At 39.3% G+C, this 23,696-nt stretch overlaps 3 protein-coding genes across 5 annotated transcripts in view; 2 read left to right on the forward strand and 1 right to left on the reverse strand.

The window, feature by feature from the left end:
* The window catches only part of RpL26 (ribosomal protein L26), a 165,931-nt gene that overhangs the window by 38,223 nt on the left and 104,012 nt on the right, over positions 1-23,696 (forward strand). The gene's annotated exons all lie outside the window — the stretch shown is intronic.
* LOC108015807 (BCL-6 corepressor-like protein 1) lies at positions 12-21,240 on the reverse strand. Of its 2 annotated transcripts, XM_065864028.2 has the most exons (6): positions 20,959-21,240; positions 19,910-20,488; positions 2,897-8,294; positions 2,711-2,839; positions 1,296-1,951; positions 12-1,050 (listed from the first exon to the last, which is right to left on the reverse strand). In XM_065864028.2, exons 3-6 carry the CDS (start codon positions 8,283-8,285, stop codon positions 835-837), a joined length of 6,390 nt encoding a protein of 2,129 aa, XP_065720100.2. In that variant the 5' UTR covers positions 8,286-8,294; positions 19,910-20,488; positions 20,959-21,240; the 3' UTR covers positions 12-834. The 2 variants fall into 2 exon arrangements, with proteins under 2 accessions (XP_065720100.2, XP_036670567.3); XM_036814672.3 differs by having other exon boundaries at positions 19,910-21,240.
* Positions 21,650-22,645, forward strand: HipHop (HP1-HOAP-interacting protein). The gene is made up of 2 exons (XM_070996156.1): positions 21,650-21,779; positions 21,834-22,645. Exon 2 carries the CDS (start codon positions 21,834-21,836, stop codon positions 22,521-22,523), a length of 690 nt encoding a protein of 229 aa, XP_070852257.1. The 5' UTR covers positions 21,650-21,779; the 3' UTR covers positions 22,524-22,645.

The raw sequence follows: 23,696 nt of genomic DNA on the forward strand, positions 1-23,696 counted from the left end.
AAAAACAGATATAAATTGCCAAAATTTCACTTTGCATTTATTTTGTTTCTCATTATCAGTTTTTTGTTAAATTTCTTTTGTTTTTTTTTGTTGTTTTCTTTTATAGTTGCACAAAACTTACACACGTACATTACATAGAAAATTACAAACCTATCTGAAAATTGATTTACATTATAGTTGGATCATATTGTGTATACATATATTTCATATATTATGTTAATAATTTCATTTAAAAATACATAATACATAAATACGCCTTTGTTGCTGTTTTAATATTATTACAATAATTATTATTTACGTTATACTTTAGCTAATTTGTTTGCTTTTTTAAAAACCATAGATTACACTTTATCCCTAGATATATTTGTAAGCATATATCGATTTATTAGCTGCTTGGCTGGCATACATTTTCCTTTCGTTTCTCTACCTTTCACTTCTTGCTTTCGTTTGTTCTACATTTGAATTGCATAGGTTCAGCCAATCTCTAAAGATTCCAGATTTTCTCAATATTCTCTCTCTAAAATTTCCAATCATTTCCGTTATTCTTCGTTTTGAGTGTGTATAGCACCTTTGTATCACTTTGCATTAGCTCTAATTTAATTTCCTTTAAAAAAGACTTTATCTTCCAAAGACAAAGACGTGTGAGTAAAAACTAGCTACCAGCTAAAATATACATATGTATAGTATATAAATCTATAATTATATTCGTACTAATAGTGTTTCCATATTTGTTTGCACTTAACACTCTAGGTTCAGTTAGTACTAGGTTCATCTGTTCATCATTTTCTAAGTTATTCTGGATCATGCCTCGTCCTATCGCTATGTATATCTCGGTTAAAATTTCATTAAAATGGTCTTCACGCCCAACAAGTTCCGCACACTGTCGTTGTATTTGATGAGCACAACCTTCGAGGAGCTGAACATGTTCAACTTTTCACCGGCGCACAGCAGCTGCAGGCAGGTGGCCTTCTCCAGGAAATCATCGATCTTGAACTCCCGGAGCAGGTGCTTCTGACTACTGGCCAACGCGTTGCTGTTGGTCGGACAGAGCTGTGAAAAGAGAAGAAGAATATATTAAAATTTGAAGAATTAGCGGTTTAAAATAATAGTAAAATCGATTTGAATGCCTTTTTCTAATTTTTGTCATATTCAAAAGGATTGTAATTGAACTATTGACAATCTTTTAGTAAAGGTTTATTTCGCAATAAAGCCTTGAGTTAATCTTAAAGAAAGTCTTTAACAATATGTGTATCCTTTATACCCCACACCATTTTTCCCTTCCACTTTAATCTCACCTTGTTGAGCAACGTATCCTTGGATTTAACTTTAAGTAAATTGCACAAATCGTTGAGTAGTACCCATTTATCACTGCCCTCGTCTTTGAGCAAGTACAGTGGTGGCAAGGGCACATCGGCCTCTTCAAATTCAAAAATATCACCATTCAATTCACTATCCATTGTCTCGATGTCCGTCTGATCGTCGTCTAGCCTACTCCTACTAATCCTATTCGCTTCCGGTTCCCCTTCTGTCTCAGCATCCACTTCCTTCTTCACTTCATTCTTGACATTCACAACGCTTGTTACTAAATTATTTTCAACATTAGCATTTAGCTCGTCGTTGTTCTTATTGTTATTGCTATCCTCGTCGGTTCCTGGTTCCAGTTTAACCATCGTTGTTGTCGTAGTCGCTGATCCAGTCTTTGTTGCACTTGTCTCCCCATTCTGCTTGATCGTTTTCACCCGCTCCTGGTCCAAATCCTCCGGCTCCTGCACCTCCTTTTTGGCCGGTAACTGGTCGTTGCCGTTGACATTCGAGTTCCTGGTGCTGTTGCTGTTGCTGTGGCTCATCCTCTGCTGCTTGGCCTCCTTTCTTTCTCTACGTAGAGCTCTGCTCATATCACAAGCTGTATTTGGTACACTATCGAATATATCATAACCATACTCCTTAGCATCTGCAAGATAATAATTTTTGGATAAGTAAGTGGACTAATAAGAAATGCATCACTAAGCTGAGATGAGCCATAAAATGTTGATTTCAATTTGTAAGCTTTAAGTTTTTGATTGTACTATATTAAAAGGAACTGTATAGACGAAAGTCTCGACTAAATAAATATACCATATATAGAGACTAAGGACATAAATGTTCACATTTTCCATACTTTACATTTTAAACTCTTTACTTTTATAAAGTGGCTGTGAATTCCAAGAACATGTTCTTGCTAAATAACGGCATAGGGTCAAAACTTATTTACCAATGGTCTGATTGGAACAGTGCAAAACCAATCAAACAAAATCTTAGAAAATGTGGGCGCCACAAACGTGCGCGAGCTACCCTGCTAAAACAACCTTGTGCTCCGTAAGAATCTCTAGAATATGCATACTTAATCCTAAAATTTATAGTTTTCGAGATCTCAGCGTTCCAACGGACATACGGACAGCGGACATGGTTATTTAGATTTAACTATGGGGTCGGTAACGCTTTCCTCTACCTTTTACATACTTTCCGACGAGTTCAATACTCTAGGAGTACGGACTACCGTAGAAAATATCAGGTGAAATATGCTAAATTTTCATTCCGTTTTTAAATACCTCTCTTTATCTTGGCGTATTCTATTTAAAATAACCGGCTTGCCAACAAATAAATATCTACCTTAGTGCATAGTACATCGCAACTCTTCTCTCAGCAATACGGCTTTCATTTTTCCACTCACCAAATATCTCCCAAGGCCCATGGAATCGCATCGGCTTTATGTCAGCGGCCGCACTTTGTGCATCGCTGAGGTGAGCGCGCAGAATGCCACGCATCAACTTGCTTGAAGCTAACATTAGCGGGGTTTGACCTGAAAGATAAAGGTGGGTAAGAACAAACTCCAAAATGCTAACCAACCGAACCCAACCTGAGTACGTTGCCAGCAACGGATCGGCGCCATAGGAGAGCAGCAGGCGCACCACCTCCTCGTGATCATTTTCGATGGCTCCATGCAGTGGCCTAATTCCAGATTGAGCCGCCTCCGAGTGATTGGCTCCAAACTGGAGCAGGATCCTGGCGATCTCCAGCCATCCCTGGGTGCACGCCTCGTGGAGGGGAGTGTAGCCGGCGTTGTCCTTCTGATCCGGGTTCATGTTCAGATGATCCAGGCAGTAGACCACCACATCGATCAAACCCTGGCGGGCAGCCTTGTGCATGGTGCTCTGACCCACACCCTTGTTGAGCACCCACTTCTGGATCTCCCGACAGACATCCATCTCGGTTTTGACCTTCGGAGGCAGATGGGAACTGCCTGCAATGGTGCTATCCGTATCATCCAACCGCTCATCCGCCGCACTCTGATTGTGTTCCAGAAGATGTTGTGTCAACTGACTGGAAGACTGGCTCTGATTCTGGTTTTGGTTGTGATTCTGACTCTGATTCTGAGTCGGTGTGGGTCGCTTCTTCTTTCGTATGTAATCGAAACCCGAGCTGCCCTTCCTGCAACGATACTTCCGCTTGTGCGGGCACTGGGGAGCCGTGGCAGACTTATCCTCCATCAGAGATCTCCTGGCCAACTTGTTGTCATTGGCACTGGCAAGGCTGTTCATTTGCTGCAGAAACTCCTCGTATTTCTGGTAACTAATGGCATCACCTGCATCCGCCTCTTGGGCACATTCTGGCGGAGCCGAGGCCGGACGTTCCGGACCGACGAAAATCTCACGGATGATTTCCCGGTGCTTCTGCAGCTTGGTTTCTGTGCGGGTTTTGCTCTGCAGCACTTTGGTATCGAAGATGCTAAAGTGCCGCTTGCTGAGATCATCCAGCGACTGGTTGTCCGTGGGTTCCTGCTGGGGCTGCTCGTACAGTGAAGTGGAGGCCGAAGTTTGAGAGGTTTCACTGTGGATCTGGAGATTGGTGGAGGCGGGAGCCGAGACGGAGATCTTCCTCTGAGTACTCGCCGTACTGCCATTGGTCACTCTCAAGTGGAGCACATCAATTATGGATTTCGGTGTGGAATCCTGCTTACTAGCCGCCTTGGTCTTGGGTCTATTCCTTTTAAAACAGGCCAGCTCCTGGCCGAGATCACGACGTTCCAAGTCCGGCAGCGAGGCTGCCACTTTGTTCAGCTTATTAATCGAGATCAGGCGGTGGGGAATTTTTAAAGCCAACTTATAGCGATACTCTTCCAGGTACAATTGCTGCTGAGGCGATGTCTTCGCTGGCTTTCCGGGACTGTTGCCCACCTTGGTGCCCTTCAGCTTGGCGTTCCTACCATTCAGTGGTCCCAAATCCGAGTTCAAACCACGCTTATTTCTCAAACGCGTGACCATCATCTCCTTTTTACTGTCCACCACTTTGCGGACATACTTCCTCTTAATCTTGGTGGTGGAGTTCCTAATGATCTTGTCATTGCGAAGAACCTTACTGTTGGCCAACTGGAGCTCCAGTTCCTTGCGATGTTTGGAGCGGGTCATGGTGTTCAGCTTGTGGGCAATGCGTTTCTTGAGGGTGGTCCCTGGTCGCCTGCCCACTCGCTTCTCCTTCTTCTTGTCCTGTTCCCCTTCGTCGTCCTCCTCGGGTTCTTCATCCTCCTCCTCCTCCTCCTGATCGTCCTCGTCTTCATCCTCATCTTCCTCGTGACTTTCCGAGGAGCTGCTCTCCTGACTTTCCTGCTTAGGATTCTCCTCACCTTTTGGTTTGTTTTGGCTGGAAGCATCGAATTGTTTCTTGCTGGTTTTGGTCAGAGAGGTGTTATTGCTGGCCTTGTTATTGGGAGTCTTCGCCTCCTTTTTCACTTCCTTTTTTGTGGAGGTGGCTTTCGTTTTACTTTCCTCGCTGGAGGTTTGACTGCGGCTAAGCCTCTGGTTTACTTTCTCCTGCTCCTCGTCGCTGCTCTGCTGGATGCTGGCTGCTTCCGGAGATCTTTGCCTAGCCCTTCCCTTTCGCAGAAGAGGTTTCTTCTGCCGGGCGGAGTTACGCTTGTGAAGCTCCGTGGTATCGCTCTCCGAAGAACTACTTTCACCCTCCTTGGGAGCCAAGCGGGCAGCTATCCTTTGCTCCTGCTGCAAACGCTTCTTCTCCCTCTCCACTTTGCTGAGCTTCTTCTGGCCACTGCCATTGCCCAAAGACGAAGAGATTCCGTTGGTGGTTGTGGTTAATTGCGTGGTGGCCGATTCGGCATCTCCTCCAGCGGGAGGAACTGCTGCCAGAGGTTGCCTCTTCAGAATGCGCGCCACTGGCAGGTCATCTTCACTGAGCTCCAGTTTGATGCCGGTGCTGACTGGTAACGCAGGTGGCACCACCACCTTGCTGAGTAATTGCTCGACGAGATTATTGCACGTACTGCCCCAGTCCATCAGGTTACCCAAACTGAGTTCCTCCTCTAGACCCAAATCTGCCGCCTTTGGTGGCGCGGGTTCTAGCTTAATTTGTATGTGATTAGTAACCTGGTTAGGTGGCGTCCTGGGTGGTGAGATTGTACTGGAAGCATTGGTGGTTGAGGTGACCAGCACAGGTGGCGTGAATGTGAAACCCTTGAGCTCGGCCTTGGTGCGAATCCGGGGTTCCACCTTGGGAACTGTATTGGCGGAAGAGGAAGATTCTGGTACGCCCACGGGTTGCGTTTCCCTTTCCCGCTTGGCGGCCAGCGCCTGTTCATTGACAGCAATCACAGGCACTGGAGCTACTACAACCACGGATGTGGGAGCAGCAATTAGGGGCGCTCCCGGGACTAGAGATCCTGAAGATTCCGCATCCAACCTTGCCTGCTTGGCTGCGGCTTGGTTATACTCCTGCAGGTGCCGTTTCCTGCCCAGGTAATTGGGATTGCTGCTGTTGTGCGGACTCGGCGAAGGTGTGGGCATCAGTTCCACCGGAGGCTTATTGACCTGCACAATACTCGTTTCTGGCGGTAGCTGTTGCTGTCGCTTGGCAAATGGATTGGTTTCCACCACACTAGGACGCATCTGCTGAAGGGTTTTGATTACCAGGGCCGGTGCAGCCGCTACCGAAGGAACTGAAACCGTGGGTGGAAGAGGTGCTGCTGCCGGTAAGGCCGGAGCCTGTCGTATCACAGCTGTTGGCGCCGGACTCGTGGGTGCTCCGCTTCTCGTTGCCGCCGAGAAGTTGGGTGTGATGTCGAACCTGGGCAGGCCCAAACCTCCACCCAAACCCGCCTGTGGTAGCTTGTAATCCGTGCTGGGTCTCTGGTACTTGTACTCCGTGGAATCCGCAGTCTGCTTGACCGTACGCATGGATAAATCCAATGGTGAATGGATCGGTGGCGGTGGCGGATGAGGAACAGACGAGACCGCTGGAGGAGCGGGTGCAGGAGCCTGTTGAATGACTCTACTTGGTGCGGCATGATTCCTCGCTGGCGGCTCCATATTGAGAGTCTTCTTGATGATCTGCAGATTGAGTTCCTGTTCGCTAGCTGTATTCCTTTTCAACATATCGTTGATCAATGCACGATAGTTGGGTTTTGTTACGGTTGGTGGTTTTTTGGCGGGATTGGGATGACTCTGGCTTTGGCTTTGCGCCTGGGATTGACTTCCTGCTTGGTAGCATATATCCGGTCCGTGAGGATATACCTGCAGGGTGGAGTAGTTGGCATTGCTAGATGATGAGGCGGGTTGCTGACTGTTGATGGGCGCAGGAGCAGGTTGACTACTGTGCGGAGGGATACCGGCACCCAGTGCCGTCCCAGGACCCATAACCGTTCCCGGTGCTCCGGCAGGCGGCGGTGCTGGTGCTGGCGTGGGCGAAGCCACTGCTCCCGCCGCTGGCGAGGGAGTTCCCTGATGGTAGTAACTTGAATAGGGCGCAGAGCTAGCCGTTCCCACTCCGCCGGCATGTTGCTGCTGTATCAGCTTTCCATACTTGGTTGGATATCCATGTGGTGCCGGCACAGTGGCCATAGCCGGCGAGGAGTCCCTTTCCCTGCTCTCCACGTTGTAGGGATTGTGATAAAGCGAGGATCTCGTGGGTTGGGGCAAGCTGCCGGTAAGAGCGTGCTCTGGTTCCATCTTCACATAGCTAGAGGTGGCAGTTTGTGGAGCAGGCGGAGCTGTTTTGGAGTTCTTCACCGGCTGCTGATTGTAGTAACCGGTTCGGCCATAGGCTGCTCCACCGGCAGCTCCTACACCAGCTGCTGCACCACCTCTGGGATACTCCAAACTGGGTCCGGGAGTTTCCCTCACGTATTTCTCGATCGCATTGTGTACGGTGGTTTGAAACTTTTCCGTACTAAATGTCGGCATCGGGATGTACAGGCTCTGGTGGTGCGATGTGGATGTGGGCGTGCCCGTCGAATTGGGCGTGGCCCCGGCACTCCTCTGCTCCGGCGGAGTTTCGTAGTGCGGCGGACACTTTCTGCCGTAGTTGGGACTTGGTTGCTGGTGCTCGTTGCTAGGGTTACTAGGATTAACCACATGTTCGAGTTCATAGTGGCGGACGGATGATGAGTTGGCGGACGAGCTGGAGGTGGGTGGCGGTGGCTGTGGCTGCGAGGAGCTGGCTGGTGGTGCGTAGGTGACCACCTTGGAGGCGGCAGGTACTGTGGAGTACTTGATGTCCTCGCTGTAGTATCTCTGACTGTTTGGCAGGGGTCCCGGCATGGGTCTCGATCCTGTTATGGGGCCTCCCGGCTTCCCATAGGCATACCTGGACGGCTGCTGGTGATGCATCTGCTCATCCGGTGGCGGCCAGTAGGCAGTGCTACCTGTTTGATACAAGCCGGGATTCCCATGCTGCCGCAAACCGGGCGCCGAAGCTGGAGCCGGAACAGCTTGGCTCTTGTAGCTCCAACTGGGATGCGGATCGGGCATCTTCTTCAGCGCCAAATTTTGGTTCGAGGTGTAGTACTGCATATGGGGATCGCTGCCACTGGGACCAGATGGGCCTGATCCCTGTGCCGGCGGATGCGAAGGTGGTGGCAAGCCAGGCTGACTGCTTCTGCCCATGTACATCCCCGTCCGGGATCGCTGATCCTCGGCCAAGGCTGTGGTGTGATGCTGCGGATGGTGATTGCCATAGCTGGCGGAGGAGGAACTGCCAACCGCTGTGGAGCTCGTGGGGTGGTGGTGCAGCTGCTGGTAGTGATGTGGATGCTGCTGTTGGTGGATCTGCTGCGGCGGTGGTGGTTGTTGCTGCTGCTGCTGCTGAGGAGGCGGTGGGTGATGCTGGTGGATCGGTTGCTGTGGGTGGTGCGGTGGTTGGTGATGCGCTTGCTGGTGATGTGGATGCGTTGGGTGGTGCTGCATCGACGGATGCGGCTGATGATGTGTCTGATATTCGTGATGTCGGTTGGGTTCCATGGTGGGGGCCTGAAATAAATTACAAACCACTAATTAATGATTGCGAAATATACTCATCACTTAATTTAGAGCATAATATAATTCAAACGCTTATAATAGTTGTAATCAAAGTATTACCCTTAATATAAAAACGATTAAATAATCTTCAAATGAAATGCATTAGAAACAACATAATATGGTACAAATAAATATAAAAGACACTAATATTGTGTTAATTTGCTTAATTTTAAATTAATTTTGATCACTTGGTTATGATGACATATGCTATAACGGAGCAGAATCAGCTATTTTAAGACAAAAATGTATTAACCATCTGGTTACAAATCACACGAGCCTTTGAAAAATAGCAAATTAATTGAGTAACAACAAGAATATAACACTTAAAACTATTAATATATCATTACAGACCATCCATTCTTTTTTATATTCTTTAATATAAATTCTTTCCTTAAGCTTTCAATCTCAAAGTCTCTAATTTATTGTTTGTTGAATGAACCAAGCATTTATCTTAGCCCATTACGAGAACATAAAAAGAACATTTATGTAATTACGTATATGTTTCAGGAAATATGCCAAAGTCAAAGTTTAATCTTCTTGGGGTTTTGTTTGTCATTTTCACAGTATTTATTGTGGCTGTAAAAGTTCAAGTCGACAAGATACTCATTCTAATTTGAACAAATTCCACATGATGATGAAATTGCTAAAAACAAATAAACTTAAAAGATCTGTTTGCCTTTTACAAAGTAATTCGTGGGAGAAAGAGAGAAATTACGAGGGCAAGGGAGAGTGGTGGCGAGAGGGAAATGCAAACAGTTCAACGACTTTCTAAAGAACGTGCACGAAAATAAACTGACTTTCCAATGAACCGAGCACAGCACAAAATGCCCCAAAATGATTCATTTATGGCGAAACTAAGAGAAATTGGACACAAATTTGGATTGGGATTAACTCAAAAGTGTTCGACCTGAAAAAATTCTTTGTGTCTTGGGGTTTAGATGTGTCAAAAACTAAAATGTATTTAATACAAAGATAACTATATGAAATCCGAAATCTATTTTATTCTCAGAAACAAAAATTACATAATTAGTTACAAATTTGGTTTTTATTTTGGCTAATAATTCTTAAAGTTTGGCAAGTAAATTTCAAAATATTTAAACTTAAATCAATTTAATAAGGTTAAACTTCTAGTAAAATTGTATAATCTTAAGGTTCAACCCAATCAATTGTGATTTCAAGTTGTCTGCTCATAATTAAAAATTAAAATTGCTGCAAGCTATAAAAAAGTGACAGATAAGCCGCCTCGAGTTCTCTTGCAGTTCGTCGGCTCGTGTTCAGAGCGGAATTTCGAGTTTCAACCATATGCTATAGCGATAAGGCTGCCCGTGGATCTATCTACCCCTCCAAGTTCATTCGCATTTTTCAATTTTCGTGAAAACCGCTCCCAGAGCAACAGTGAAAATTAAAAGAATAATCAATCCAAAGTCCTCAATTCTTATGAGCACCTTCAACGCGTTATCAATTATGGGGGATTACCAACGGACTGACCGACCCCAAAACTAACACTATACTCACGTGTTGCCTGATTAACAAGTACATAAACAAATAGAGAGATAATGGCTAGAACAACCATTTATACGAAATTACGACAGAGATAAAAACATTAGCGTGAATAAGCGAAAACCCATAGCTCTGGGCGAAAGGCCCCCACAATCACATCTATTATAAACAAAAACAAATACTGAAATAAAAATAGAAGAAAACAAATAGTTAACAGAGACAAAACAAGAAATCTTTTTCGATTTGCGCACAAAAAGCTGACGGAGCGCGTCAAAAGTTATTTAACGAAATTGGTTTGTGTTGTTGTTGTTGTGTTGTGGGCGTGTTCGACATTGTTAATTGTCATTTTCTATATGAAGCTAATACCTAAAATGTATGTACATCTGTATCTTTTCAAGTTGGCCAGACCTGTTAATTTGTTTAAGGCAGCATAAACTACAGCTATAAATAATCGAATGGCATGTTTTAAACGATTCTAAAATGGTGCAAATTGATTGTTTTTCCTTTTTATAATCAACAGTTTTAATTGGTTTCCTAGCACATAAGCAAATATGAAAAAACGATATAAACTTAGGGTTAAATACATTTTTAAAAACCAATAAGTTCGACATTCTATCATTCATTAGCTTTAAGCAATTGTCTGTTCTAATTATGGTGTATGATTGATGTGATAAGCAAATACGAAAAACGATATCCACTGCAAGTTTAAAATATTCTTATTTTACATAAATTCTTTGTTTGGGACCTACACATTTTTAAAACCACTTAGATCACTTTTAAACTGAATGATTTATTAATCTTAAGCAATTATGTTCGCAATCAGCTTTACGATGATTGAAACATAAAACATGGTTTAAATCATTACCCCCAACCATCCCAACGAACTCAAGGCCCAAATAACCAAACGCTTCGAGGCCAAGTTAAACTTGGAGGCCAATAAAAACAAAAAGTTAGGAATTAAAAACTGTCCATACATACATACATATATATTAAAAGAAAGTTATTCAATTTTTTGTTAATATTATCAATTACAAATCGCTCATTTACTAACAGAATGACATGTCAAAAAAAGAATTCAGAGATAAGCGCATTTAAGGTTTTCAAGTGTCGTATGTCCGTTAGCAAAGGTACCAAACTTTTAAAGCTCTATGTATTAAAATTATGATGAAAATTTGTAGATGTTACAGAATATTAGGAAACAAAATTCTGCATCATCAACTCAAAAATTGCGTTTTCGACTTAGACAGAAACTGATTTTTTTAAGGAAACTATAAAAAATAAAAGTGATTACCAGTTTACCCAGAAATATAATAATTTTAATATAGTTCCGCTGCAAGACCTTTACGCAATTAATTTTTGAAGGTTAACCCATTTGATTAAAAGTTCCTTTCGATTTCCCCGAGTGAATGAACTTGGTAGCTCATTAAAAAGCCACAATCTATCCTAATCAACTATCAAGCTTTCCCCTTCGTGTTTAGGCAAACATTTCACTTCATTCGCGTTTTCCCTTATCTTTTCTCCCTCTGTTGTTTATTTTCTTTTAGCCTTTGTTTTGAGTACATATTTGCAATTCAAAATTTAAATTTTTACAGGCGGGTTGTGTTTGGAAATAAAAAGATACAGATAACAAAAAACAAAAAACAGAAGAGGCAGTGAAAAATTCCCTCGGCTTGGCCTTGGCTTAAAACAAACAAACTCGAGTTTGGAGTGTTGAAAAGAGACAGTGCCTAAAACAAAAACAAGTCAACACTATAGCAAACATTGCGGCTTGTTTTTTAGCATTTTAATTTGGCATTTGTTGAGCCTGTTGCCGTTGGAATTCGGTTTTGGTATTGGTTTTGCTGCAGCTGTATGCATGTAGATGGTTTAATGCCTCTGTTTTTTATTATTGTTGTTGTTTCTGGTGTTGCCTACGCCGCGCGCTTTGTTTTATAATTTCACATTTCGCAAAAGTTCGTTGTGCTCTTACGTCGGCTTCTCTTTTTCACATTTCTCGTTCGCATTTAGCGTTTTTCATTTCGTTTGAGTGGGGCACACATGTATCTGTATCTGTATCTTTTGTCCAACTGTGTGCACTGCCATTCGGTGTATTTATATCATTTGCAATAACAAAATAAAAATGCGTCACAATTTATTTGCACTTTTTCCGCCGCTCGTTCGTATCAGACCCTCACGAACGCCCCATACGTATAGAAAGCATTATAGCCTTGACCTCTACAATCTACAAACTGTGGCCACGGGCTAACGTTCTCCCGAATTCGCTTTTTTACTTTATTATGCATCTGTATGTATTTAATTCATTTGGTTGTGCCCGCCACCTCGATTGAAACTTTGTACTGTGGCGTAAATTTCGGGTGGAAAACATACAAATCTGTACAAAAAGTCGTGGAAATCGGCTTCAGATTTTGGATAAACGCTCGGTTTTTAGTTAATATAATCTCATTTACTTTTAAATTCACTTTTCAATGTAGTTTGTATTTATGTACTTGAAATATTTGTTTTTATAATCATTGGTACTTGTGGAGTAAGTATTTATTTTTCTTTTTTTCAGCTCGTGATAACGTTTTCGCAGAATTTAATCTACTTTTATGCGTTGTACATATGTTTGTTTGTTTTGTGTGACAAAATGGATTCATGTAAAAATTTTTGGGGTTATAAATATATTTAAATATAACTAATCAACACTAAAACTACATAATATTTACTATTTATATGCAACTTGTTGTTTCTTTAAAAATTATTCAGAATTACCGTTCACTGCATTTCTTGAAGTTGAAATGTATTGTTTGCTGTAGAATAAAAAAAAACTTCTTTATTGGATTGAAATAAGTTGATAAATAAGAATTTTCCACAGAAATAAATCTAATTAGCAAGAAAATTAAAATGATAAAGCAATCAAAAACGTGCCGACATGTTTGTACTACAAAAAGCTAACAAACAAAAAAGCTAACTAACATTTATATTTTCTGACCTCGAGTACAATTTCACTTTCCGTATCGAGAGTACAGATCATAAATTATTATTAAGTTTTAAAAGTAAATTGGTTTTTGATTTCTTGTATGTTTTGTCCAAAATGTTTCCTTTATAACTTTGCTGTATATGTACGTAAAAATAGCAAGAATCATGTACATTTTATTGTTTTTAGTGAGTAACTATGTTTTGCTAGAACAAACAAAAGTTAGATAAGCTAAGATGTTTGCATGAGCTAATCGGCACAAAAAAAATAAAAGCAAAACAAGGCCATTTACGTTAATACCTTTAGTATAACCTACTTAAATTTTAATTTATTCCTGAACTGTGTTTTTAATTAACTTTCGCGCATTTTAATCTATTTTATGTTTATAATTTTCAACCCACAGCAATTATAATGTGCAAATTTGCGGAGCAACTTAAAATTTATATTTTCTAAAGCCCGACTTTACAAATAGTTCCCAGATCCACATATTTACCTTGATTTCAAAAGAATTTATGGGAACCCCAGGTTCTTCGCAGATGAAATCAGAATTTATTACCTTTTAAGAACACATTGCAATGCAAAAATATTTCCAGCTAACTCAATTGGAATTTCTCCTGACTTAATAAATACTTTACTATAAAAACTGAGATATATTATTAACTTTAATAACTAATATTTGTGTGATACGCATATTCAATCAAACATGTTATTTTTATTAAACCGGTTTTAGCCAGAAAAGGCTTTGTTAATAAAATGAATTAAACAAATATACATGCATATAAGAGTACTAAAAATATTCACACCTATAAAAAACAACAAGTATTAAATTAAATATTAGAGAATTCTCGGTCTTAAATATGTCTATTAAATATAAATAAATACTTAAACCTGATCATTTCGATTGATTTATGAATAAAACAGCACACACTCGATGCAATAAACATACTAAATCGAATTGTTTTTGCCACATGGAATGTGTTCACTGTGACATTCAAAAGTTTTTTAACTCAGAGGGCTCACCGTGAATACCGAACAGAAGTTTTGTTTGAAATGTATTTGCATATAAAGATGAAAAGTTGAGGCGTTGAGATACTTTTGTGTGAGCTGAGGGAGAATGAAAACGAGTGCCAAAAATCGAGCAGATGATCGTCCAAATAATTATGATAATGATGGCAGAGAACCCATGATCATTGAGATATTTTCTCCTCGCCATTGTTGTTGTTGTTGTTGTACGCCTTTGGGGGCCAACAACGCACACATAAATTAGTGAGTGAATCGCTGTTGTATCTGTATCTGTTTGTGTACTCTTTTTTTTTGTATCTGTATCTCGAAGTACGCTTGTATCTGTATCTATAGAATTTATGTCGCCGCCGCAAAAAATGTTGTAATACACATAAAACGCGGGGCGAGACAAGGACGGAGCGACCCCGTTGACGTGGCACTATCTCCCTCGCACACTCGCTGTTTGCATTAAGATGATGACAAAATCAAATAAACAGAAGCTAAGGAAACAACAGCAAGTACAGCAATAACAACAACAAAACAGCAAGTAAGCGGGACAATTTAAGATAACAACAATGTCAACGACTGCCGCCCTCTCCCTCCCACTTCCCCCTCCCCCCACCCTTTCTAATGTGCACACGTTTTTTTTCGCGCTCTCTCTTTCTCACCGGACAACAACAACAGACAGAAGAAGAAGGAGAAGAACAACAACAACCAGCAGTTGTCGTGCTTCCCTTGTTGTTTTTGTTAATTTCATTTCAATTTATTAGCATTTTATTTGCAATTGTTGTTGCGTTTTCATTGCCGCAAGTTTCGTTTTGTTGTAGTATGTACAATGTATGTACATATGTATGCATGGCTTTTTCATCGTTGCTGTAATTGTTTTATTGTTGCTGGCACTTTTTCATTCCTTTTTGAAGTCAATTTGTCATACAATGATTTAATTGCTTAAAATTATGAGTTTGTGCAATACCTGCAAGAGGAAGAGAAAAAGCGAAAAAGATAACAGAAATGAAGATACGATTATATGAGTGGAAGAGTTGAAATTGGTAAGGAAAGTTTAGGAAAGGAAAGAAAATCAAACCTATGGAAACCCATGTACTAAAAAGTAAAGAACTTTCTAAAGTTTTATATAAGTTTTTAAGAGATTATACTGTATCAATTCCCTTAATGGTTTATAAATCTATAAGATTTTACGCTATTCTTTTTAAAAAAGTAAGTTGAGACCTAACAATTAATTTAAAAAGATATTAAAACATAGAAATAATGCTTTTTAGGCGTGTACATATACTTAGTGACTCAAAACAATGATTTAAATATACATAGATATGTAAAAAAGTCATTATCCGCTTATTTTCAGATGAATATCTAAGAATACGTAAAACGTTTATGACTAATACATCACATACAAATACAATTTAAAATATTTTTGAGTCATCAATATTAAAGTAGCTGTTATAATTAGCATAACAGAAAAGAGTGAGCATTCTCTTTTATTATTATAAAATTAAATTTATAACAATAAAACACATCCTCTTATACAATATGATACAATTTTTACTATAATTCGAATAATCGTGTGACTCAGATAACGTCTCAAGTATTTTAAAAACAAAATAAAGAACTTCACTGAACTTTACATGTCTTAAAAGCCCTGTGAGAGACATAAAAAGTACTTATAATTTACCATAAAATATTCCACATTTATTCAAATGAATCGCAATAAATTAACCCAAATTTCACACCTAGTACCGTTCCAATTTTCTCATTTCCATTCGATTCAATTTATAAGGTAACAAACGGCATTATATGAAATTAGATCACGCTAAACGAGTGACACAAATTCCATTTGCATTGCACCGCTCACTCGCATGTGTTCTGATTATTGTCATTAGTGTTACTTCAGTTCCGTTCTGCTTTCTACTTAACAAACTAATCAGGAAAATTATGAAATTGCATGGGAATAACCACAATCAGCGAAGAAAAATAAAATAATAACGGAGGCAATGAGATGTTTTTTGTTGAGTGACAAACGGATTTGGCTTGGAAAATCATTTGACAATTTCTAAATTTAATAGAAAAGCTCATTATTGTTAAAATACTTTATCGCATTTAACACTTAATACTATATTATTAGGAACATTTGTGAAAAATGTAGCTGTGGTTTCTTAAACTCGGTGTTTAGAAAGTGGCGTAGTGAAATTTATTATTATTTCATCTTAAACCAAAGGCAAATAACATGGTGTATGTGATTATCTCAAGTGTTTCGGAAAGTTTTTGAGCGTGGAAAACCCGTTTTTGAAGAAGAACTTAAATATATATATATTATCTTTAAAATATTTGCTAGCATTTTTGAAGATAAATCTTTTTCATAATTTCCAGTGAAAGAAAATTGAACTTTAAACTAAGGAAGATTGCTTTTAATAACTTAAATTACATTTTTTATTCATGTTGTATTTTAATTTATCCATAAAAAAGTAATAAACGGAAATTTATTCCCTTTATAAAGCATTCATAAACAATCAGTATTTAAACGAGTTTTAATTAAATGTATTAAATAAACACTGTTGATTCCAATTTAAATACTTCATTGAAAAGGTTCATTTACCTTAATTTGTTGTTTGTTTTCATATCGCATTCATTCAACTTTGTAAACGGAGTTTTGCAACTTCAAAATTCATTTCACCCTCCAACAGGTGTCAAATTGCACAGAACACAATGTAATCCCAGCAAAATGAGAACAACAAGTTTGGCAGGCAATTCGAGACTCTAACAGAAAGTGGCCAACTTGGAGAGCCAAAAAACTGAATAAAAATATTTTCCCGTTGAGTCACACAATTGTTTGTGAAATGATATTGCATACAGTGAAAACGTAAGGTTTCCTGGCTGAAATCTGAATATGACAGCGAAATGGGGGAAGTTTAAGTGATTTTTGTATTTATTTTCCAATTTTGTCTAGTCAGCAAATGAGTTGGTGAATTGTTAGATATGTGTGTGTATCTATGCGCTCACTAAAAATAAACCAAGTAAACAAAAGCTGGCAAAAAGGGCAGACAAAGTAAATTTATAGTTGCTTTTTAAAAAAAGTACACAAAAAAGCGAAGGGAAACTGTGTGGAAAACCATTTCGGAGGCGGAGGTGCAGCCATGTGATAGGTGAAATGAAGCAGCAAATAGAAGGGGTTTCAACTTGAATTTATGAGCACTTCTACGGCCCCCACAAAGTTTTCAGACCGAAGTTCAAAACGATGGGAGTTTAAAGGCGAAAAAGTTCTTATCTCAGTAAATTTCGGTAAGCCGGTGAAGCTAGCCATAAAACATTCGGAGTCTCGGTGAAATTTTATTGACAAAGGCTGCGTGACTGAAGCAGATTTATATTCAAAACACGTTCTAAACTTGCTTGGCTTTCTTATACACAAAAAATTCATTCACTTTGGTTCTATTTATAGCAAATACATATAGGTATTTCAAATTTATTGATAAATAATTGTAGTATAATCCCGGAAAGTCGATTTGGCTGAAACTTGATACCATTATAAGTTCTTAATTTCATGCAACAATGAAATTAGTTGATAGGCTATCAGAGAGATAAGGTTTAAAGTGCCAAGATATTTGACTTTAATTCAGTCTTATATGTATAATAAAAGTATTCAAATGAGTGAAAACAAAATGTTTACTTATACATATTAGAAAAGGAAAGTTTTAAGTGGGTTTATCATGGCTTTTAATATTTAACAAACAATTGCAATTGTAAGTTGTCTTGTTAAAAACTTAATAACAAACTCGTTTAATTAGGAACTTCTGCAAGAGAATGTTGTTTGCTCAGTAACGAAGGTGTCAACATTTTTCCCGTGAGTGCCATCCGCTCATAGCCATTCCCATCCGATTTAGCCAGCTTCCACACGAGATACAAAATCCAACAGATATTTCTTCAAAGTTAACGTTATTCATCAGAGCCAACTTACACACACACCATAATCTTGGCTTGTTCTGTTTTCGGTTTTCTCTGTTTGTTTCGAAACAAACCGGTTAAACGCTTTTTGCTTTTAGCAAAAAGCAACAACGAGGGAAAGAACAGCACATAAAACAGAAACCGTTTAAGCGTACAATAGGCGTAGATAGGTAAAGTATAGGGGGGTAGAGGGGCGGGTCGGATTGACTACAACTAATTATCAACCTTAACGAATCGCGCACAGCTGTACAGAGCAAACAGTTCAATCGCTCTATACTCGGTCTTCTATTTCCATTTGAAACCATTTATCAACAAATCGAATGATGGTAGGCCAAACATTGTAAGCGTTTTTATTGTTTTTGGGGCGTTATCAGTTTCTGTAAACGGTTCCGACCTATTTCGTTTTACAGATTAGCCAAAAAACAAGGAAACACAATAGCACAACATCGTAACATCGATAAAATGGACTGTGTACAACCTACCCACAAACGAAAATCGACGTTAAAGGTTCTGAATTTGATATATTGATTTTCGTACTAGCAGGTCAGTTGTTTACTTTTTAAATAGGGTTACTTAATCACTTGATAAAGATACCGGTTTGTTTTTTTTAAATTAAAGTAAAATAATTCTATCGGGGGTGCATCAGAAATCGTAGTGCGCTGAATGGGGGAAGTAGTTTCTTGCATACATTATAAATATCATTTTTCCGTTGCTCCATTAACTGTTTAGTTTTTATAATTAAGTTTCATATTTTTGTAGCTACAGTTTCCACCGTTGCACATCTGGTTAAATTTTAAACTATTAAAGGCAGCTTTACTTTGAATAAATCCATGATCATGTTTACTACACATTAAGTAGCTAACTCCCTACCCCATGTTATGTTTGCTTTGGTTAATTAATGAATCCACTGCACTATTTTCAAGAGGGAAATAAATAAAACACATATATTTGCCCTAGTATCGGTTTACAAGCTGATAACAACTTGAACAGAGAAACGTGACTTGGAGCGGTCAGCGAATCCGCAGAACTGGGGCTATTCCAACTATTTGATCGAGCTATGCAAACATAGGCATTGGGAATGCACGATGCATCTGGGTTGCTTAAAATATAATTCCGTAGAATGTTAAGGTCATTAAACATCCCATGTCGTGTATCCATGACAACCAGTTACTCATGTAAATAGTTCAAGAAACAATTATTTGTAAATGGGTAGTCATTTAGAATTTATGTAAACAAATTCGGTCAACGAATGACCAATTTGCGATTTTATGAAAACTTGCGCAAAACACGTTTATTTAATATTAGAAATTGCTTAGCTTTATAATTTGGACCAATATTTCGTAGCTTGAATTCTTTCAAACCCAACATCTTTATAAGTATGAGAATTTAATTGGCAATAAAGTTTTTGAGTAACCCTCTATATTTCCTAATTTAATATGTTCTATAACTCAAAATCTTCAATCCATAATTTTGGCCAACAAATTATAGGATGAACTGCAGAACATCAATTGTAACTATATTTGGTCATACAGCCTAACTTTAGTATTTATTTGTTTAACTAATTATTCGTAACCAAAACATTTTTCATTTTTATTAATCTTTAAAATATTCTTGATTGATCGTTTAGTATAACTAAGTGACTATCTGAACAGTTTGAGTTTTATGAATTATTACTAATTTCGTATTTTTAAGTACACATAAAAATGAGTATCTTAGTTTATTGTGTTATATCTTCAATTGAATGACAAGAAAACAATTCTCTAACAATCCCAGATAATCGTTTTCATTGAGCACTGGCTTTTACCGTTAATTAGATGGCGATTAGACTTAGAAACCCCGAAATTCTTTGACGAGCGTGAGAGGCTTTTAAGAAGAGCTTTGTGCAGGGAGAATGGAAAAAGAAAGATGAGAAGACCCAGCAGCTGTTATCAAGAAAGTAACTGTAAATAAGCCACCTGTAGACATTTCGCATGCTCCCGAAAAAGTGAAACAGCATGCTATCCCCCTCTGTCCCTCAATTTAACGCCTTTGTTTTTTGGTTATGCCAGCACTTACATACATATGTACATCCAATAAGAAATAAGACATAGCAACAGCTTAATTAAAGCACGCACTTTTAGGAAAACGCATCCGAAAATGCGGTTTGGCTTTTACTCACCTTGAGATGTTCCAGTAATTCGCTTTAGTTTCTCCTCTCTGTTGTGGCCCTTAATCCCGTTTACTGTTATATATTTATTGTAAACCGACTGTTGTAATTCCTTGCAGCATTGCTTTTCACTTTACTTCACACACACACACACATGCAGAGATAGAAATGGGGAGACGATACACGTACAAAATTTCTCGTGCAGCAACTTTTTCTCTCTTTGCTTTCTTTCTTTTGCTTTATCTTTTTTTATTTTGTGTAAACCAGTATTTTGTGCCTTCTTTCACTTGTATGCTTTTGTTGTTGTTGCTTTTGTTGTTTTATTCAAGAAATTGTTGAATAACGGTTTCTGTTAGCCGCTACGCTTTTGTGTTTGTTGTTGTTGTTGTCTTGAATTTCACTTTGCTTTCGCGTTTCACGCATTGCTGCTGCTTCTTCTTCTTCGTCGTCGCTGTCGTGTTGCTCCTTATTTTTTGTTGTATTTTACATTTTTTTAGCCGTGGGAAACCTGTCCAGCAGCCTTAAAGCCGCTGTTTTTGTTGCTTTTCGTTTTTCGGCTAAACATTTTCATTGCTAAACAACCACTTGAGACTTTTATTTCATAACTCATTTACTTTTTGCTGGGTATTTATAAAGATAAAAGCAAGCAAACAGAAACAGCGCAGCAAAAATTCCAAATAAATAAAATTATTGTTGTTGCTCAACGTTCATTGCCACACACACACACAAAGGCGTACAAACACAAGCAGACATCGAGTCAGACACTCACACAGCCGTATGTACATATATAATTTTTTGGGGCAGCGTTTTTTTGTTGTTTCAAGGCAACTTCATTTCTTGACTCTTTTTTTTCCTCCCCCGCAGGGAAACAAAGAAAATTTCACTTGTCTCGCACACACACACACGGCCACAATCACACACAGACACTGGCCTTTCCCAAAGGAAATATAATTTAAAACATTTATTGACACAATTACAAGGTTTTTGCTTCTTTCGCTCGCCGTTGTTGTTGTTGTTGCTGCCGCTTGCTTGCTTTTTTCTTGCTGCTGTTGTTGGCCTACTTTGTGTGTTGTTGTTGTATTTTTTCTCTCTTCTTTTTTTGTTGCTCCAACTTCTCTCCTTGCTTGAAAAAATTTCACACGCGCCGTTTCTTTTTTGTCTCTTTTCTTTACGTAAATTAGATTGCCATTTGAAGTTATCTTTCGGGGGATTGCACTTGGTATTTAGCTATATTATACATATATGTGTTGCACTACATTATATTTATAAACATGTGTATATGTTTGAAATTTTTTATAAAAAGAAAATCAGACGAGCGAGCGAACGTTGAAAATGAATGACAAAAAATAACCTGGGTTTAATTGGTCTAACATTTTGCGCTTAACAGCACGGGCAGTGCTGTAAGGCGAGCAGCTGTTTCTACAGGTATTGGTATTTTTCATACTTGTTGGTATATTTTAAATTCAGTATTTGTTATACTCCTTTACTTAACTTGGTATAAAATTAATAAAAAACTTCTCAAAAATGTGTAATATAAATCTGAATTAATATACAATAAATTTATATTACAGATTATTACTAATATTTATATTGTCATAATTTATGTTATTAAAAATATATTGAAAATTTTCCAAATACCACTTAAAACATTCCTCAAGTAATTGTCTTCAAAATTATGTTTTTTAAATTGTATTACCAATGAAAATTCCTTAAGTAAATAAAATACTAAAAAGGTTAGTATATTTCCTGTACAGTGTGCTTGGTATATCTTACGAAACATGCCGCGGTACTACTAATTGCAATGGAAACTGCAGTGGCGGGAAGATTTCTTGTTTTCTTTTTTGTTTTATGTTTAAGTGCGGTTTGAGACAAAAATAGCAAGGTACATGGGTGATTTAGGAGCAGGAAAGTTAAATACAGTCGTAATCAATTGCAGATGGCGCCCGACGCCGAGAATCCACAGCCAGAGACGAGGATCTGCGCACTTGGCAGCCATCGGCTGAGGTCCCCGTTTCGAACCATCAGCAATGAGACGCTGCGTAACTTCGCCAGGCTCCTGAACAATGACATCAACAGCGAATCCCTTATTTGCAAGAACTGCTACAGCACCCTCTTTAAACTGTATATGCGGAAGGTCAGCAATGCCAAAAAACATAGGCTCGAGAAGATGGCGGAAACTGTTTCGGATGTAAGCAGTCAGCAGGCTGATTCCTCATCAGATCCCAGCTCCATAATGCCGGAGCCGCTGGGGAAGACTTTGTTGCCCTTCAATCTAAGTTCTGTCATGGAGACCTCTGCCCGTACAAGCGCTGTTTGGGCTGGTGGAATGCATCATATATCCAGCCAGTCATCCGATGACATGCCCACTACCAGTGCTGCGGCGGCCAAGAAGAGACAACGCTCGGAAAAGAACGATGATATGGCGCCACCTCCGCAAAGGCCACGTTCTAGCCTGGCCAATCACGACGCATCCGAGGACGACTACGCGCCCAATTCGAATCTCAGCCTGAACGCCGTGAATGGCACGAGGCTCCCCCACATCCAGCCAATACCACGAAGACGACCGACTACCCACCTCAACAAGGCGACAATGGACATTTACTTGCAGGGTACGACGGGCGGATAAGTCATTTTTAAGTTTGTAATGAATGCATGTAGGATTGAATCGACTTTATTGAAATTATAGAATAATTGTTCTTTGTCTTTTTTGTCAAGACTTTAATAAATATGTATAAATAATGAACATAAGACATGGTTACATTTCAATAACTGTTTTTTTTTTGGAAAGTATATTTGTCAATACTATAATTTCCAGTTGTTTAGTGCTAAGAAATGAGGGAAAAAAGAATTGACAAGTTTAAACAAAAACCAGGAAGAACCCTATAGCCGAGTACCTCGCTATCAGATACCCGTTACTCAGCTAATGGGACCAAAGGAAAATGGAGATATGCAAGCAGCAAATCGAGATTGAAATGCACCACCTACCGGCGGTAGACAGATTTAAGCGTTTTGGGCGTTAGAGTGGGCGTGGCAATCAATCGATAGGTATTGACGAGACCAATACATTTAAGTTAAAATTTTTTATCTAGCATGAAAATTGTGGGCGCCACAGTTTTGGGCGGTTTGTGGGCGTTAGAGTGGGCGTGGCACTCTGCTGAAACAAACTTGCGCTGCGCAGAAATCTCAGGAATCAGCATGCCTAATCCCAGTATTGTAGCTTGTATAGTTTCCGAGATCTCAGCGTTCATACGGACAGACGGACATGGCTAGATCGACTCGGTTAGTGATCCTGATCAAGAATATATATACTTTATGGGGTCGGAAACGCTTCCTTCTGCCTGTTACATACTTTCCGACGAATCTAGTATACTCTTTTAATCTACGAGTTACGGGTATAACAATTGCACGTCCGATATTTTAATTTACCTTTCATTGATCACTTTACCAGATTTTTACCACCCTGTAAAATACCATTTTAACTTGTTAAAATCGACTAACGCCACATTTGCCCCCACTCTCGGCTGCATCTCCCTTGTTTACTGACACTTACGCTGAGACTATTTCCCTTTTTTACGTGGCTTACGTTTTACTGACACTTACGTTTTGCTTGTGTGTGTTGTAAGTTGTTCGTTGCTAAGTTCACTGGTTCAAGCTCGCTCTTTTTCTATTGTTCTTTTTTCTTTTTATGAAGACTTTAATAAATGTGTATAAATAATGAGCATAAGCATGGTACAATTCAATAACTGTTTTTATACGAAAGTATATTTGGCAACGCTTCAATTTCCAGCTGCTCAGTGTT

The sequence above is a fragment of the Drosophila suzukii genome, chromosome 3 (assembly GCF_043229965.1).
Source record: "Drosophila suzukii chromosome 3, CBGP_Dsuzu_IsoJpt1.0, whole genome shotgun sequence".
Lineage (NCBI taxonomy): Eukaryota > Metazoa > Arthropoda > Insecta > Diptera > Drosophilidae > Drosophila > Drosophila suzukii.

Excerpts from the sequence above, each read along its gene's own strand:
- LOC108015807 (XM_065864028.2), bottom strand. The coding sequence starts at position 8,285 with ATGGAACCCAACCGACATCACGAATATCAGACACATCATCAGCCGCAT. Across the intron at positions 1,952-2,710 it reads TGGGCCTTGGGAGATATTTG|ATGCTAAGGAGTATGGTTAT; the intron begins GTGAGTGGAAAA and ends ATTATCTTGCAG. Across the intron at positions 1,051-1,295 it reads AGGATACGTTGCTCAACAAG|CTCTGTCCGACCAACAGCAA; the intron begins GTGAGATTAAAG and ends CTCTTTTCACAG.
- HipHop (XM_070996156.1), top strand. The coding sequence starts at position 21,834 with ATGGCGCCCGACGCCGAGAATCCACAGCCAGAGACGAGGATCTGCGCA.